Here is a 15,817-nt window from a genome sequence, read left to right on the forward strand (position 1 = left end):
CCTCTACTTTCTTGCCATTACTATGTTTTATTCCTTTAAAGATATGGCTTCAATGATTTTGTATCTTTGAATACATGATTCAATGTATTGAATCATGTTTGACAAACATTGCTGTCAAACATGTTTGACAAACATTGCTGTCTTCTAAAAATTTGGGATCTTAAAGTAGGAATTATGTGAAAGTGGCTACTTGCTTGGAATATTTAGAGCTCTCACTAGGACCTTGAGTCATGATTAGCCCTTGACTAACCAAACCCTTTAATGTGACAGATTAGAAGTTTTCTAATAAAAATCGACTCATTGCACCAACTAATAAGAAACACAAAATTTAATCAAAAATTTTCCCCAGGTGTTTTTTTCTCCTTTTGAAAAGAAACATTGGAAAAAGTGTGTGTGTGTGTGTGTTTGTGTGTGTGTGAATTTTCTCCTAAGAAAGTACATTTTAAAATTTGAACATGTGGCCAGAGACATAATTTGAAGGAAGGAATTACATACGTAAATACAATTTTAAAGAAGTAGGAGACTAAAACTAACCTTGAAAGAAGCTATTTTTTGTCATTTCAGACTGTAGTGTCTCCAAAGACATTTCAGAAAAATTACTGGCGCCTCCATTAGTGCTTTTTGGAAATACTGATTCATCATGGGGGTAATAGTTGGCAGAGACTTATACAGCTTACAAAAGAGACTTGTACAGTTTACTAAAAATAAAGACCACCTTCTGTGATCCTTAGAAAAATTATACATCCTGTTAAGCTTGTTATTTAACCTCCCTCAATATTCTTAAGAAATTAGGTTTCATAAATTTATATATTACTGGCACTAAAGGGTAATACCAGGTGAAATCATTGTATTTATAGAATCAGTACTAAACTCTTAGTTTTTTTTCTATTCATTTATCAAATGCCTGCCATGTTTAAAACAATGACCTTGAGAAGATGGGATGAGGAAGGTAAATATTTTTGAGAATAAATAATTCAATAGATAAGTTGACCAATTCCACTCATGTAGAGTGTTCCTAGATAGTTGCCTCTATTAGAAAAATATAAGACATAATTACAGAGAAAATATCAAGTGTTAAATGCTATAGATACAGGGCATGAGTATTTCAAGCATATTTCTGTTGGAGTGATCAAGATTTATTTAATAGGGTAATTAATTCTGCAGTCAGTTTTTAAAGGAAGGGCAGAATATTAATGCACAGGAGCATAAACAACTGCAAAGAATGGGAAGGTAGATTTTAGAGAATGTTGAGTCGATTAACATATCTATTATTTTCAAAATGTTTATTAGGAAACTATTCAAACACAGAGAAGCATAGAGAATAATACAGTAGACATTTATGTACCAACCACCTAGATGTAACCAGTGTTGATAATGTACTATAGTTGCCGTTTCCTCTCTTGGTAGCAGTTCTAAAATCAGTGTGTATCCTTTCCTTTTCTTTTATGTTTCTATAGTTTTAATAAAGATAAATGAATCCATAAACACTGTTAGTCTTATATTTTGTCTTTTTAAAGTTGACATCAATGCTAACATGCTAGAGGTACCATCTTGCTTTATTTCACTCCACAGTTGTTACTGTGGAGATGTGTCCAAGTTGATATAGGTAACTTTATCTCATTTATCTAAACTGAGGCATAGTAGTTCATCTTTTTATAAGACTGTGTTGCTTATCAAGTTTTACTTACATGTATATCATACTTTTCTTACGTAACAGCATTGTGTTAGAATATTTACATTATGCTGTTGATTTCAGAAATAGATTAAATTTGTTTTTGTTTTTTACTTTTTTTTCAGGAAATCCTTGCACGAGGAATTCTTCTTCCATTAATAAATCAACTCAGTGATCCTGATTATATTAATCAGTATGTCATATGGATGGTAGGTGCCTTTTAAAATTACAACTCTGTTTTAGAAATAATTTTTTAAATGTAAAAATACAGTTGGGAGATAGGGTGTTTAAGCAGTAATTTATTAAAGAAATTAAGTAAAGTGTTTCTGAAGTAATCTCTGTGTTTCCAATATTTTTATTTGCTTATATTTTGAATGTGTTGACCAAATTCTCTTTAAGAATTTTGTTGATTATCTTCCTTGCGGTTATGGTGCTACTACTATTTCTTTAAAAAAATAGAATATTTTACTACCTGTGTCTGTAGATGATGAGTATTTTTAATGGCTACTATTTGATTTTTAAATACAACTTGGGATTTGAACTACTTTACATGTAACTCACATTTTATACTGTATAATGGGGAAAATATGGAGGACAGAATAGTAGAATGAGAACCAGAAGATCTGTATTCTAGATGCTTCTGTAAGTTGCCTAATGTCTGTAGTAGTTAACTCAATAGTTTTCTCCTGTCAGTCATATCAAAGACTTAGTTATTACTAAGTTCACAAGCCCTATTTTTTTTTCTTTATAATGTATACTTTTCCTTAATAAACTCATGGTCAAGGAAGAATTGTAAATGGACCACCTTCTGGGAATACTTTGATACCTACTTCTAGATCTTCGATTTATATTCTTAAATCTGGGATTTCTACTCTACATTTGTCTTCCTTTAACTCAGTGTAGCTTTCTTAAGAAAGAATTACGTGATTGTTCTTTGATTTCCCTTAGGCATTGTCAGACTTGCCATTGTTTTATTTTTTTTTTTTTTACTTTATTTTTATTTATTTATTTTTGAGATGGGATCTCACTCTTTTCATCCAAGCTAGAGTGCAGTGACAATCTTGGCTCACTGCAGCCTCTGTCTCCCTGCCTCAAGTGATCCTCCCGCTTCAGCCTCCCAAGTAGCTGGGACACAGGCATGCACCACCACACCCCGCTAATTTTTTGTACTTTTGGTAGAGACATGGTTTTGCTATGTAGCCCTGGCGAGTCATGAGCTCCTGAGCTCAAGCGATCCGCCTGCCTCAGCCTCCCGAAGTGCTGGGATTACAGGTGTGAGCCATTGTGCCTGGCTGCCGTTGTTTTATTATTGTTGTTGCAAAGGTTTACCCTTCCACCAGATTGTAGTACCTGCAGACAAAAGTTGTTATTAATTGTTTATTTCTGGAGCCTTTCCTGGAGACCATGGAACTTGATTCTTCTTTTCCTTTGTGAACTTTTTTAGACTTTGCATTAGGCACTATAAAAGCTTTGAAAATACACATATCTGCACAATTAAAACTATAAAAAAATGAGTCTCCTTTGGCTAGGAACTCAACTCCTAAGAAGTTATTCTAAAGTGATAATCAAATTTGTGACAATCTATATTTAAAAATTTTAACAAGTTTTTAATTTTTAAAAATTACGGATATGTAAGAGTTGTACATATTTATGGAGTACATGTGATATTTTGATATAAGCGTACAATGTGTAATGTTCAAATCAGGATAATTGGGGTATCCATCATATCCAGCATTTATCACTTCTTTGCATTAGGAACATTCCAATTCCACTCCTATGGTTATTTTGAAATATACAATAAATTATTGTTAACTGTAGCCACCCTGTTGTGCTACTGAATGGTAGATCTTACTCTTTCTGTCTGTGTTTTATACCCATTAGCCATTCGTTCTTTATTTCCCTTCGCAGCCTCTGGTAAAGAAACATTATTTGACACTGTATCTCCATGAGTTCAGTCTTTGTTTTGTTTTGTTTTTAGTTCCCACATATTTGGCCTGCTGTGCATGGTTAATTTGACTTAACATAATGTCCCCCAGTCAATATTTCATTCTTTTTTTAATGGCTGAATAATATTCTATTTTGTGTATGTACCATGTTTTCTTTATCCATTTCTTTACATACTTGCCAGCATTTGTTATTGCCTTTCTTTTGGATAAAAGCCATTTTAACTGGAGTGAAATAGTGTCTCATTGTAGTTTGTATTTCTATGATGATAAGTGCTGTTAAGCATTTTTTAATAACCTGTTTTCCATTTATATGTTGCCTTTTGAGAAATGTCTATTCAGATCTTTTGCCCATTTTTAATGGGATTCTTTTTTTTTTTCCTATTGAGTTGAGTTCCTTATATATTCTGGTTATTATTTCTTTGTCAAATGGGTAGCTTGCAAATATTTTCTCCTATTCTGTGGATTGTCTCTTCCCTTTGTTGATCATTCCCTTTGCTGTGCAGAAGCCTTTTAGCTTGATGTGATCCCATTTGTACATTTTTGCTTTGGTTCCCTATGCTTTTGAGGTCTTATGTAAGAAATCTTTGCCCAGACCAATGTCATGGATTGTTTCCCCACTGTTTTCTTCTAGTAGTTTTATAGCTTCACATCTTAGATTGAAGTCTTTAATCCATTTTAAATTGGTTTTTCTATATGCTGAGAGATAGGGGTCTAGTTTCATTCCTCTGTGTATGGATATCCAGTTATCTTGGCACCATTTATTAAAGTGACTGTTTTTTTCCCCAATGCGTATTTTTGGCACATTTGTAAAAAGTGAATTTACTGTGAATGTGTGGGTTTATTTCTGTGTTCTTTATTCTGTTCCATTGGTTTATGTGTCTGTTTTTATGCCAGTACCCTGCTGTTTTGGTTACTGTAGCTGTGTAGTATAATTTGAAGTCAAGTAATGTGATGTCTTCAGCTTTGTTCTTTTCTGCTTAGGATTGCTTTGGCTGTTCTGGGTCTTTTGTGGTTCCATATATTAATGCATTTTGGGATTATTTTTTCTATTTCTGTGAAGAAAGTTATTGGTATTTTGATATGGGTTGCTTTGAATTTGCAGATTGCTTTTTGTACTATGGACATTTTAGCAATATTGATTCTTCCAATCCATGAACATGGAGCATCTTTTCATTTTTTTTGTGTCTTCTTCAATTTCTTTTATCAGTGTTTTACAGTTTTCCTTGTAGACATCTTTTACTTCTTTGGTTAAGTTTATTCTTATGTATTTTATTTTATTTGTGATTATATGGGATTACTTTTCTTGTTTTCTTTTTCAGATTATTCAAATAGAAACACTGTTGATTTTTGTATGTTCGTTTTGTATCTTGAAGCTTTACTAAATTTGTTTATCAGTTATTTTTTGTTGACTTGTGTTTTAGTCCTCTCACTAAAGATATGAGTGGATTGTACACCACAGTTGCAGTATTATTCTGTAGTTGTCTGTGTACTTAGTATCAATGAGTTTTATACTTTCAGATGATTTCTTATTGCTCATTAACATGCTTTTCTTTCAGATTGAAAAACTCCCTTTAGGATTTCTAGTAAGACTCATCTGGTATCGATGAAATCCCTTAGCTTTTGTTTGTCTGGCCAATACTTTATTTCTCCTTCAGAGTTGACAGATAAATTTGCAGGATATGATATTTTAGGTTGGAAGACATTTTTTTTTCCTTCAGCACTTTGAATGTATGAATGATCCCACTCCCTCCTGGCCTGTAAGGTTTCTGCTCAGATGTGTGCTGCCAGTTGTATGAGAGCTCCTTTGTGTTATTTGCTGCTGCTGCTGCTCCTCCTCCTCCTCTTCCTTTTCCTCCTTCCCTTTCTTCCCTTTCCCCTCCCCCTTCTCCTCCTTCTCCTTCTTTTCCTTCTTTTTGCAGCTTTTAGGACTCTTTATTTATCCTTGACTTTTGAGAGTTTGATTTACATGCCTTTGGTCATCTTATTTGGATTGAATTTTCTTGGTGTTTTTCGACCTTCTTGTACCTGGGTATTCATGTTTTTTTCTGGGTTTGAAAAGTTCTTTGTTATTATTTCTTTGAATAAACTTTTTACCCAGTCTCTTTCTTTACATCCTCTTTAAGGCCAATAAATCGTAGATTAGCCCTTATGGCACTGTTTTCTAGATCTTGTGGGTATGCTTCATTTTTTTTCAGATTCTTTTTTTCTGTATATATTTTTGTATAGCCTGTCTTAGCTCGGTTCTTCCTTCTGCTGGACCAATTCTGCTGTTAAGATACTCTGATGAATTTTTCAGTTTATCAGTTGAATTTTTCAGTTCTAGAGTTTGTTTATTATTTCAGCTTCTGTTAAATTTCTCAATAGAATTCTGAATTCCTTCTCTGTGTTATCTTGAAATTCTTTGAGCTTCCTCACAACAGCTCTTTTGTATTTCATGTCTGAAAGGTCACATATTTCCTTCACTTCCAGAGTGGTCAGTGGTGCCTTATTTAGTTTCTTGAGGTGATGTTTTCCTGGATGTTCTTGGTGCTTGTAGATGTTCATTAATGTCTGGACATTGAAGAGTTAATTATTTATTTTAATCTTCTCAATCTGGGCTTATTTGTACCATCGTTGTTGAGAGGGCTTTTCATGAAGTCAAAAGGGATTGAATGTTGTAACCTAAGCCTATGGTCACTATGCTATTTCAGCACTAGTGGGATCCCTAAGCCCAGGAATACTGTGACTCTTGGAGAGTCCTAAATACACTGCCATGATGCACTTCAGTAAGATAAAGGAGAATTCCCTAGGTTACCAGACGAAGTCTTTCATGCTCTTCCCTCTCTTTCTCTTAATTACAAAGGGTCTCTTTCTGTGTAATGCTCCCTGGAGTTGGGGAAACAGTGACATGGACACTGTCATGGTCACCATGGCTGGCACTGTGCAGAGTTGCACCTCAAGCCTCGCAGAGCAGCACAGTACTGGGGCTTGCCTAAGGCCTGTGGCCACTGCTGCCTGGCTGCTGCTGATATTTATTCATGGCCCAGGACCACTTTAGTCAGCAGATTGTGAATTCTGCTAGGGACTGGGTCTATCTCATCAGGGCAACAGCTTCCCTTCTGGCCAAGGGTGGGTCTAGAAATGCTGTCCAGGAGGAAAGATGTATATTCTTGGGTTTCGGAATCTGCCTGGTTTTTGGTTTTACTGCAGCTGAGCTGGTACCTAAGTTTTAAGACACAGCCCTCCGTATTCCTCCCTTTCCTTCCTCTGAGTGGAAGGAGTCTTTGCTGGAGTTACACTGCCTGGAAGTGGTGGAGGGATGACACAGACACTCTGTTGGCCACCATAGCTGGTGTTACACTGGGTCATACCCGAAGTCTACTGACCGCTGAGAAGAGTGTGTGTAGCACCAGGGCTTCCCCTAGGACTGCAGTGCTTGTGGCCTGACTGCCACTCATATTTATTTAGTGCTCCAGGCCACTTCAGTCAGCCCATAGTGAAGCCACCTGGATTCGAGTTATTCCCCCTGAGCTGAAGAATTCTGCTCTGGTTCAGGGCTGGTCTAAATGCTCCTTCCCTGGGTGCTAGTGGAATTCTGTCCTGTGCTGTGACAGAGCACTTCTCAGTTTTAAAGCAGAGTTCTATACTCACTTCACTCTTCCTCCCACAAGCCCACAGATTCTCTTTCTGTGCTGTGCTGTCCGGGGTTGAGGGGAGGGTGGTGGAGGCAATGCGAGACTGTCTTTCCTACCCTTTTGAATGCCACTTTCCTTGATATTATGCTCAAACCAGGTACTGTGATCACTCACCTAATTTTATGGTTCCTGTGAAGGTGCATGGACAGTTTAATATGGTGTTCCTGTGGGGAGGATGATCGCTGGAGGGCTCTACTTGGCCACCTTGCTCGGCCTCCTCCAATAATGTATATTTAAGACCATTCATAGCAGCATTGGTTATAGTAGCAAAAAATGGAAAGCAACTTAAATGTCCCAAATAGGGGATTAGTTAATATATAATAACACATTGATACAATTGAATACTGTATACCCATTTAAAGTCATGATAGTATATCTTTATGAACTTGAAAAATTGTTCATATCTTTTGCATGAAAAAGATAACTAAAATTAGCATATATGTTAGATAAATATCTCATTCTTTAGAAAAATATACTTATTAATGACTAATTCTCATAGGATATACACTGAAATGTTAATAGAAAGGTAATTTTTCTTTTTTATGTATTTCATTTCACTTGCAATGAGTATGGATTATGTAATAAAATAGTATGTTTTTAAGCGGTAGAAACTTACATGCAAAATTTATAAACATTTAAGTTAAAATTCAGGATAAATAATAATAAAATTTGTTTAGTAGTACAGAAAATGGATACTGTATACTAAACTTAAGTAATCAGGATATAATTATTAACTCTGGTCCAAAAATGGAAGCAAGTTGAACAGAATGTTATGGTTATCTCTCACTCATGGGATTGGGAATTATTTTTATTCCCCTCTGTCTCTATACATATATTTTTTAGTGTTCAGTTTTCTGTTCCTGAGCATGTATTAACTGCATTAACTGTAATTACGTATATAGTAAAAACATTTTGGAGTGGGCTTAACCTATATTCTAAAAATATTTCAAACTGTTGGGGGCAGCAAATAGCTGAATTACTGATGGTTCTGCAGAAACCTCACTTCTTTACTCCTCAAGAAAGAATTTGACTGAGAGGCGTAAGGCAGAAAAAGAGACTGAGGTTACGTTTCAGAGCAGGAGTGGAAGTTTATTAAAAAGCTTTAGAGCAGGAAAGAAAGGAAAGTACACTGGAAGAGACCCAAGTGGGCACTTTGGAGGTCAAGTGCCCTGTTTAACCTTGATCCTATGATTTTATGTACTGGTCCACTTCTGGCATCTTGCATCCCTTTTCCCATAATTCTTCCCTTTGGGTGGGCTGCCCGCATGCACGGTGCCCTCCTTACACTTGGGAAGTGAGCACACGCAGTATGTTTAGGAAGTTGTACCCATTTCCATCTGAGACTTTCTTCACTTTTCTGGGGGCATTCCACCAGAAGGTCATATTCTGTCATTTTGTCTCTCAATGCACATCCTCGAGCTCAGTTGACTGTTTCCTGAGATTTTATTGGAAGCTAGTTACCAACCTCAAGTGTTTTTATCTGTTTGGGAAATTGCCACTTCCTGGTGCCTGTGACCAGTGATTACTTTAGTGTGACAGCTGTGGACCATCAGGAAATTGCCTCTCCCTGGTGTGGGCTGTGAATTATTTTTGCAGTTATCACACTGTGTGTGTGTGTGTGTGTGTGTGTGTGTGTGATAACTGTATGTGTGATAACTGCCAAACCCATCACCTGATGGCTGCCTGACATTCGTGGCAGGGGTGGGGTGAAAGGGGTGCTCTCCTGCCCTGCCATATTTTTACTTAATGAACAAGAATGCAGTCCCTATTGTACTGTGCAACAAAATGTCAGGAATAAAAATATCTGTGCATGGGGGTGCATACTTGTGGTCCCAGCTACTCCAGAGGCTGAAGTGGGAAGATCATGTGAGCCCAGGAGATCAAAGCTGCAGTGAGCTGTGATTGTGCCATTGTACTCCAGCCTAGGCAACAGAGCAAGACCCCATCACAGAAAAAAAAAAAGAAAAAAAAGACACAAATAAATGGAAACACATACTATGTTCATGAAGTGACCTAATATTGTAAAGACAGCCATACTGCCCAGAGCAATTTACAGATTCAGTGCAATACTTACCAAAATCCCAATGATGTTTCTTTGCACTTCACCCTTCCTGATTTCAAAACCTATTACAAAGCTACAGTAATTAACTGTATGGTGCTGGCATAAAGATAGAAATGTAGACTTAGTGGAACAGAATAGAGAACCAAGAAGTAAGTTCTCATATGCATATGCAAATAATCTGCATAGATTTGTATCAAGGCTACAAAATGGGAAAGAATAATCTCTTCAGCAAATGGTATTGGGAAAACAGGATAGCCCCATGCAAAAGGATGAAGTTGGACCCTTAACCTTGCCCTGCATGTAAAAATTAACTCAAAAGGGATTAAAGACCTGAAATGACAAAACTCCTAGAAGAATATGTAAGGGAAAAGCTTCTTAGATTTGACTATGATTTATTTGATATGATACCAAAAGCTCAGACAAAAATAACACAATAGTGAGTGAGAGTATATCAGACTAAAAAGCTGCCCAGCAACAAAGGAATAATCACCAGAGTGGAAAGGTGCCCTATACAATGGGAGAAAATATTTGCAAGCCATATATTGGATTAGGGATTAACATCCATCATATATAAAGAACTCATACTACTCAACAACAGGAAAAAGAAAAGTATTTAAAAATGTGCAAAATAGTGTAATGACATATCTCCACAGAAGTTATACAGATGGCCAACAGTAATATGAAAAGATGCACAACATCCCTAATCATTATGGAAGTGCAAATCACAACCATAATAGTAAATGAATTATCTTACAACCATTTGGTCACTATTAAAAGAAAAAAAAAAATAACAGGTATTGGCGAGGATGTGGAAAAATTGAAACTCTTCCGCACTATCGATGGAATGTAAAATGGTGCAGACACTTTGGAAGACAGTTTGGAGGTTCTTCTCAAAATTGTTACCGTATGATCTAACAATCCCACGTCTAAGTCTCTATCCAAAAGAATTGAAAACAGGATCTTAAAGGGAAATTTGTGTAATCATGATTGTAGTATTCACAGTAGCCACGAGGTGGAAATAACCTTAAGTGTCTATCAACAGATGAATGCATAAAGAGAATGTGGTATATACATACAGTAAAATATCATTCAGCCTTACAAAAAAAAGGAAATCCTGTGTATCCTACAACATGATGAACCTTGAGAATACTGTGTTAAGTGAAATAAGCTTATCACAGAAAGACAAATACTGCATGATCTCTCTTTGAGTAGTCAAACTCTAAGTAAAATGTTGGTTGCTGGGATCTGGGAGGAGAGAACAAACAGGATTTGTTCAGTGGACCTAGAGTTTCAGTTTTCAAGATAAAAGATCAGAGAACTGTTAAAAGCAATGTTCTGATAGTTTATACCACTGTTAACTTAAAATGTTTAAGGTGATAAATTTTATGTTTTCTGTTTTTGACCACAGTAGAAAAAAGAATGAAATGAACAAATTATCTTTCAGAATTGTATTATAGTTTTGCCTTTCCAGTAGCAGTATTTTATAGTTCTGGTCTTTCCACATTCTGATTAACATTTAGCATTGTCAATCTTAAATTTTAACTTCTCTAGTATGTGTGAATTGGTATTTTGTTGTGGTTACTTGCAGTTTCTTTATTACTAATGATACTGAGCATCTTTTCCTGTGATTATTGGCCTGTTTTGTATCTTTTTTTCAAGTGCTCATTTTCTCCCCATCTGTTTATCTTTTTTAAATTGATAATGTAAGAATGCTTCGTATATTCTACATATAAGTTCTTTATCAGCTATATGTATTGCAGATATTATTCCGTAGGTTATGACTTGGTATTTTTTCTTGTTCAGTGATGTATTTTGATGACAGTTTTAAAATTTCGATGAAACATAATTTCCCAATTTGTGTTCCACAGCTAAAGTATTTTTTTGGTCTTCTCTAGGAAATCCTTGTTTATTTGAAGATTACCAAGTTATATGCCTATGCTAAGTTTTATAATTTTTACTTCTATGTTTTGTTCTATGATTTATCTCACATTTTTTATGTGTGTGGAATATGACAGTTTAGATTGATTTTTAAAATACAGACATCTAGATATTCTAGCACCATTTGTTGAAAAGACTTTTTCATAAAAGTAATTTCCTTGGCACCTTACTAAAATATCGGTTTGCTCTAATATGTTTGGTTCTGATTCTGGACTCTTCTGTTGCTCTCTTTGTGTACCCATATGCAAAGATCATACTTTCTGATTACTTTAGCTTTATAGTAATATTGAAATGGGACAGTAAGAGTCTTTTACACTTGTTCTTTTTATCTAGGATTGTTTTGACTATTTTTCACATAAAATTTATCAAAGGTTTAGTTTTTATTAAAAACCTATTAGAATTTTAACTGTGATTACATTGAATCTATAAATGAATTTAGGAAGAATGGATATTTTAACATTTTGTCTTCTTATCTAGGAACATGGTATCTCTCCATTTATTGAAGCCTCTGTAATTTCTCTCAGCATTGTTTTGTAATTTTTAGTGTTTATGTGTCTTTCACATTTTAAAAATAAATTTTTATAAATATTTTATATTTTTGATGCTGTTATAAATGTGATTTGTTTCTTGATTTATTTTTCAGATTGTTTACTAATGACAAATGGAAATGATACTGAGTATTATATGTTGATTTTGTATTCTGCAACATTTTTTGGAATCTTTAGGTTTTTCTAAATAGGTGTTTATGTGGTCTGCAAACAAGGACAAATTGACCTTTTCCTTTCCAATTTGGATACTCTTTATTTCTCTCTTGCCTAATTACTCTGGATAAGACTTCTAGTACTAGGTTGAATAAAATTTGTAAGAGTAGGCATCCTTTTTCTCCTGGTTCTTAAAGGAAAAGCTTTTAGCTTTTCTCCACTCAGTATGATGTTAACTGTGAGTTTGTCATATATGGCGTTTAATTGTGTTGAGGTATTTTCCTTCTATACCTAATATTTTGAGAGATTTTATTTTGAAGTCATGTTGAATTTTATTGAATGCCCTTTCAACATCTGTTGAAATGATAATGTTTTTTGTGCTTCATTCTGTTAACATGTATTATGCTTATCGATTTTCATATCTTTAACCATTCTTGCATTTCTGTGATGAATCCCACTTAATCATGGTGAATAATCTTTTTAATGTGTTGTTGAATTAAGTTTATTAGTTTTTTTTTTTTTTGAGACAGAGTCTTGCTCTGTAGTTTAGTGGCGCCGTCTCAGCTCACTGTAACCTCCACCTCCCAGGTTCAAGCAATTCTCCCCCTGCCTCAGCCTCCTGAGTAACTGGGATTACAGGTGCCTGCCAGTGTGCCCTGCTAATTTTTATATATTTAATAGAGATGAGGTTTCACCATGTTGGCCAGGCTGGTCTTGAACTCCTGACCTCTGGTGATCTGCCACCTCGGCCTCCCAAAGTGCTGGGATTATAGGTGTGAGCCACCGCGCCTGGCCAGTTTACTAGTATTTTGTTGAGGATCTTGACATCTGTGTTCATCAGGGATGAGCTTGTAGTTTTCTTTTTTTGTTGTGTCCTTGTCTGGTGTTGGTGTTAGAGTAATGCTAGGCTTGTAGATTGAGTTTCAAAGTATTCCTTCCTCTTTAATTTTTTTTTTTGGGGGGGGTGATATGTATGTTTATTGTCTTGATTGTGGAAATAGTCAAGAGTATATAAAAATCCCCTAAATTATGAAACTAAAATGTTAAATATGTACAGTGTATTGTATATTAGACACACTTTAATAAAGCTGCAAAAATAATTCCTTCATCCACAAAATAAACTTACTATTGATAAAGTGAATTTTTTTTCGGAGCCTGAAGACTGAAGTTATAACGTTGATTTACGACAAATTTTTAAATATATCACCAGAAACTTTGGATTTGACCAGCTTCCTTGTTGCCTTTTTGGTGTTATCCACTTACCTCTAAATTCTGGTTTTCATATATAAGATAATTTTTTTTCTTTTTATTTGAACTTTTACAAACCCTAAGAAGAAACTCTAAAGGGCTACATAGCTAGGAGGTAGTGTTAATTAGACAAAACTTGGTATTTATTTATAGTCTGATTATCACTTCAAGTTCTTAAGAAAAAGTTAATTGACTATAATAGGTCACATTTTCCTTGGATGTTGTTTTCTTTTAAATAGTTGTTATCTCATTCTGCACAAATGATATGGTTAGGATGATATATTAGTGTGATGGTATTTGGAGGTGGAGCCACAATCATGAAAACGTGTTTCTTGTTGATAAAGCATTCTGAGATAGGTGAGGTAGTTCTCCTTGAAGCCATAACTTAGCGCTTTGAGTAGCTTCCATTTTGTTGCTTTAACATCTCAAGGGAAGAGAAAGAGCCTGGTGTCTGGATTCAGATTTTGGTAATAATGGAGGTGGAATTCATCCCTTCTGCTCACTTTCCACTGACCTTTACCAGCACCTGGCCCCAATTAAATTGCAAAGAGCTGGTAGATAATACATTCCTTCCAGACCGGGAAGAGATAGAGGATTGATAAAAATCTGTCCAGTCTCTGCATTTGATGGATGATCTACAGCTTAAAATTCTTACAAACTTGTGAAAATTACTTGTTGCAGAAGTAATAGCCAAACATCAAAACTATTTTAATTAAGAATGGGAGTGGAGAAAATCCAAGAATTTTAGGTATTTTGCTTATGTTTGGAAAGTTTGTAAATTCGTATTGAGTTGGAAACACAAGTTTCAACTTAAAAGTGTAGCAGAATCAGAAATTAAGTTGTGTAGAAATCTGTGCATTGTTTTGTTGTTATTGTTGTTTTCAGACTCCTTGACGTGGCTTTATGAATGAATTATAAAATGAGGTTTCGGCAACTCCTTTGGGATTCTAAATATATAAGATGCAGTAAATAATACAAGACTAGACTCTTCCTTCCTCTTTAATTTTTGGAAACATTGAATAGAATCAATATTAGTTCCTTTAAAAATAGTTGGTAGAATTTAGCAGCACTGAAGCCATCAGGTCTCGGGCTTTTCTTGGATGGGATACTTTTATTACTGCTTCAGTCTTATTACTCGTTGCTGGACTGTTCAGATTTTCTATTTCTTTATGGTTTATTGCTGGTAATTTTATGTGTCAGGAATTTATTCAGTTCTTCTAGGTTTTCCAGTTTGTTGGAGCATAATCATTTATAATGGTCTCTGATGATTCTTTATATTTCTGTTGTATCAGTTGTAGTATATCCATTTTCATCTCTGATTGTATTTTTTTTGGTGCCTCTTTTTTTCTTAGTCTAGCATAAACATTTATTGCTTTTGTTTCTCCCTTTAAAAGATCACTTTTCAATTCAATCTTTTGTATTGTTTTCTTAGTCTCAATTTCATTTATTTTTTTATAAATCTTAATTTGGGGTTTGGTTTGTTATTGCTTTTCTAGTTCCTCGAGGTGAATTTTCTTTTTCTTTTTCTTTTCTTTCTTCCTTTTCTTTCTTTCTTTTTTTTTTTTAAGAGAGTCTCACTCTGTCAGCTAGGCTGGAGTGTGGTGGCATGATCACAGCTCATTGCAACCTCAACCAGGCTCATGTGATCCTCCCAACTCAGTTTCACGTGTAGTTGGGACTACAGGGATATGCCAGCATACCTGGCTAATTTTTTTATTGTTTTGTAGAGACAGGGTCTTACTATGTTGCCCAGCTGGTCTTAAACTTCTGGCTCAAGTAGTCCTCCCACCTCAACCTCCCAAAGTGCTGGGATTACAAGTGTGAGCCATATACCTGGCCTACATTCAGCTGCTCTATGTCTTTTAATTGGAGAATTTAGTCCACTTACATTTAGTGTTACTACTGATAGGTAAGGAGGTAACTATTTTCTAGTTGTTTTGTAACTGCTTGCTTCCTTCTTACTGTCTTCTTTTGTGGTTAAGAGATTTTTCTCTGGTAGTATGTTTTAATTTCTTGCTTTTTAGTTTAACTATTAACAGGTTTTTGGATTGTCATTACCATGAAGCTTACAAAAGATACCTTAAATTTATAACAAGTTATTTTGAACTGATGACAACTTAACTTTGATTGCAAAGAAAGAAAGAAAATTGTAAAGAACTTTAAACTTTAATCCTCCCACATTTTGACTTTTGTTGTTTCAGTTTACATTGTTGATATTGTTCAGGGTCCACTTCTAATTCTACTTCTCTTGCCATTTCTACCACATCTGTGATGACTTCCTTCACTGAAGTCTTGAACCCCTTAAAGTCATCTCTGAAGATTGGAATCAACTGCCAATCTTCTGTGAATGTTGATATTTGCCCTCATCCCATGAATCATGAATATTCATAATGGCATCTAGAATAATGAGTCATTTCTAGAAGGTTATCAGTTTACCTTGTTCAGATCCATCAGAGGAATCACTATCTAGAGCAAATATCCATAGCCTTACAAAAAATGCATTTCCTAAATAGTAAGACTTGAGAGGTGAAATTACTCCTTGATCCTTGGGCTGCAGAATGGATATTGTTTTAGTA

At 35.1% G+C, this 15,817-nt stretch overlaps 1 protein-coding gene across 4 annotated transcripts in view; it reads left to right on the plus strand.

Annotated features, from left to right (window-relative positions):
* Nucleotides 1–15,817, plus strand: part of SNX13 (sorting nexin 13) — a 156,607-nt gene that overhangs the window by 75,904 nt on the left and 64,886 nt on the right. For all 4 annotated transcript variants that reach the window (XM_054496852.2, XM_054496853.2, XM_063667497.1 and 1 more), the window contains one exon: nucleotides 1,798–1,881. In XM_054496852.2, coding sequence (XP_054352827.1) covers nucleotides 1,798–1,881 — 84 coding nt within the window. The remainder of the gene's footprint in view (nucleotides 1–1,797; nucleotides 1,882–15,817) is intronic.

The sequence above is a fragment of the Pongo pygmaeus genome, chromosome 6, assembly GCF_028885625.2.
Source record: "Pongo pygmaeus isolate AG05252 chromosome 6, NHGRI_mPonPyg2-v2.0_pri, whole genome shotgun sequence".
Taxonomy (NCBI): domain Eukaryota; kingdom Metazoa; phylum Chordata; class Mammalia; order Primates; family Hominidae; genus Pongo; species Pongo pygmaeus.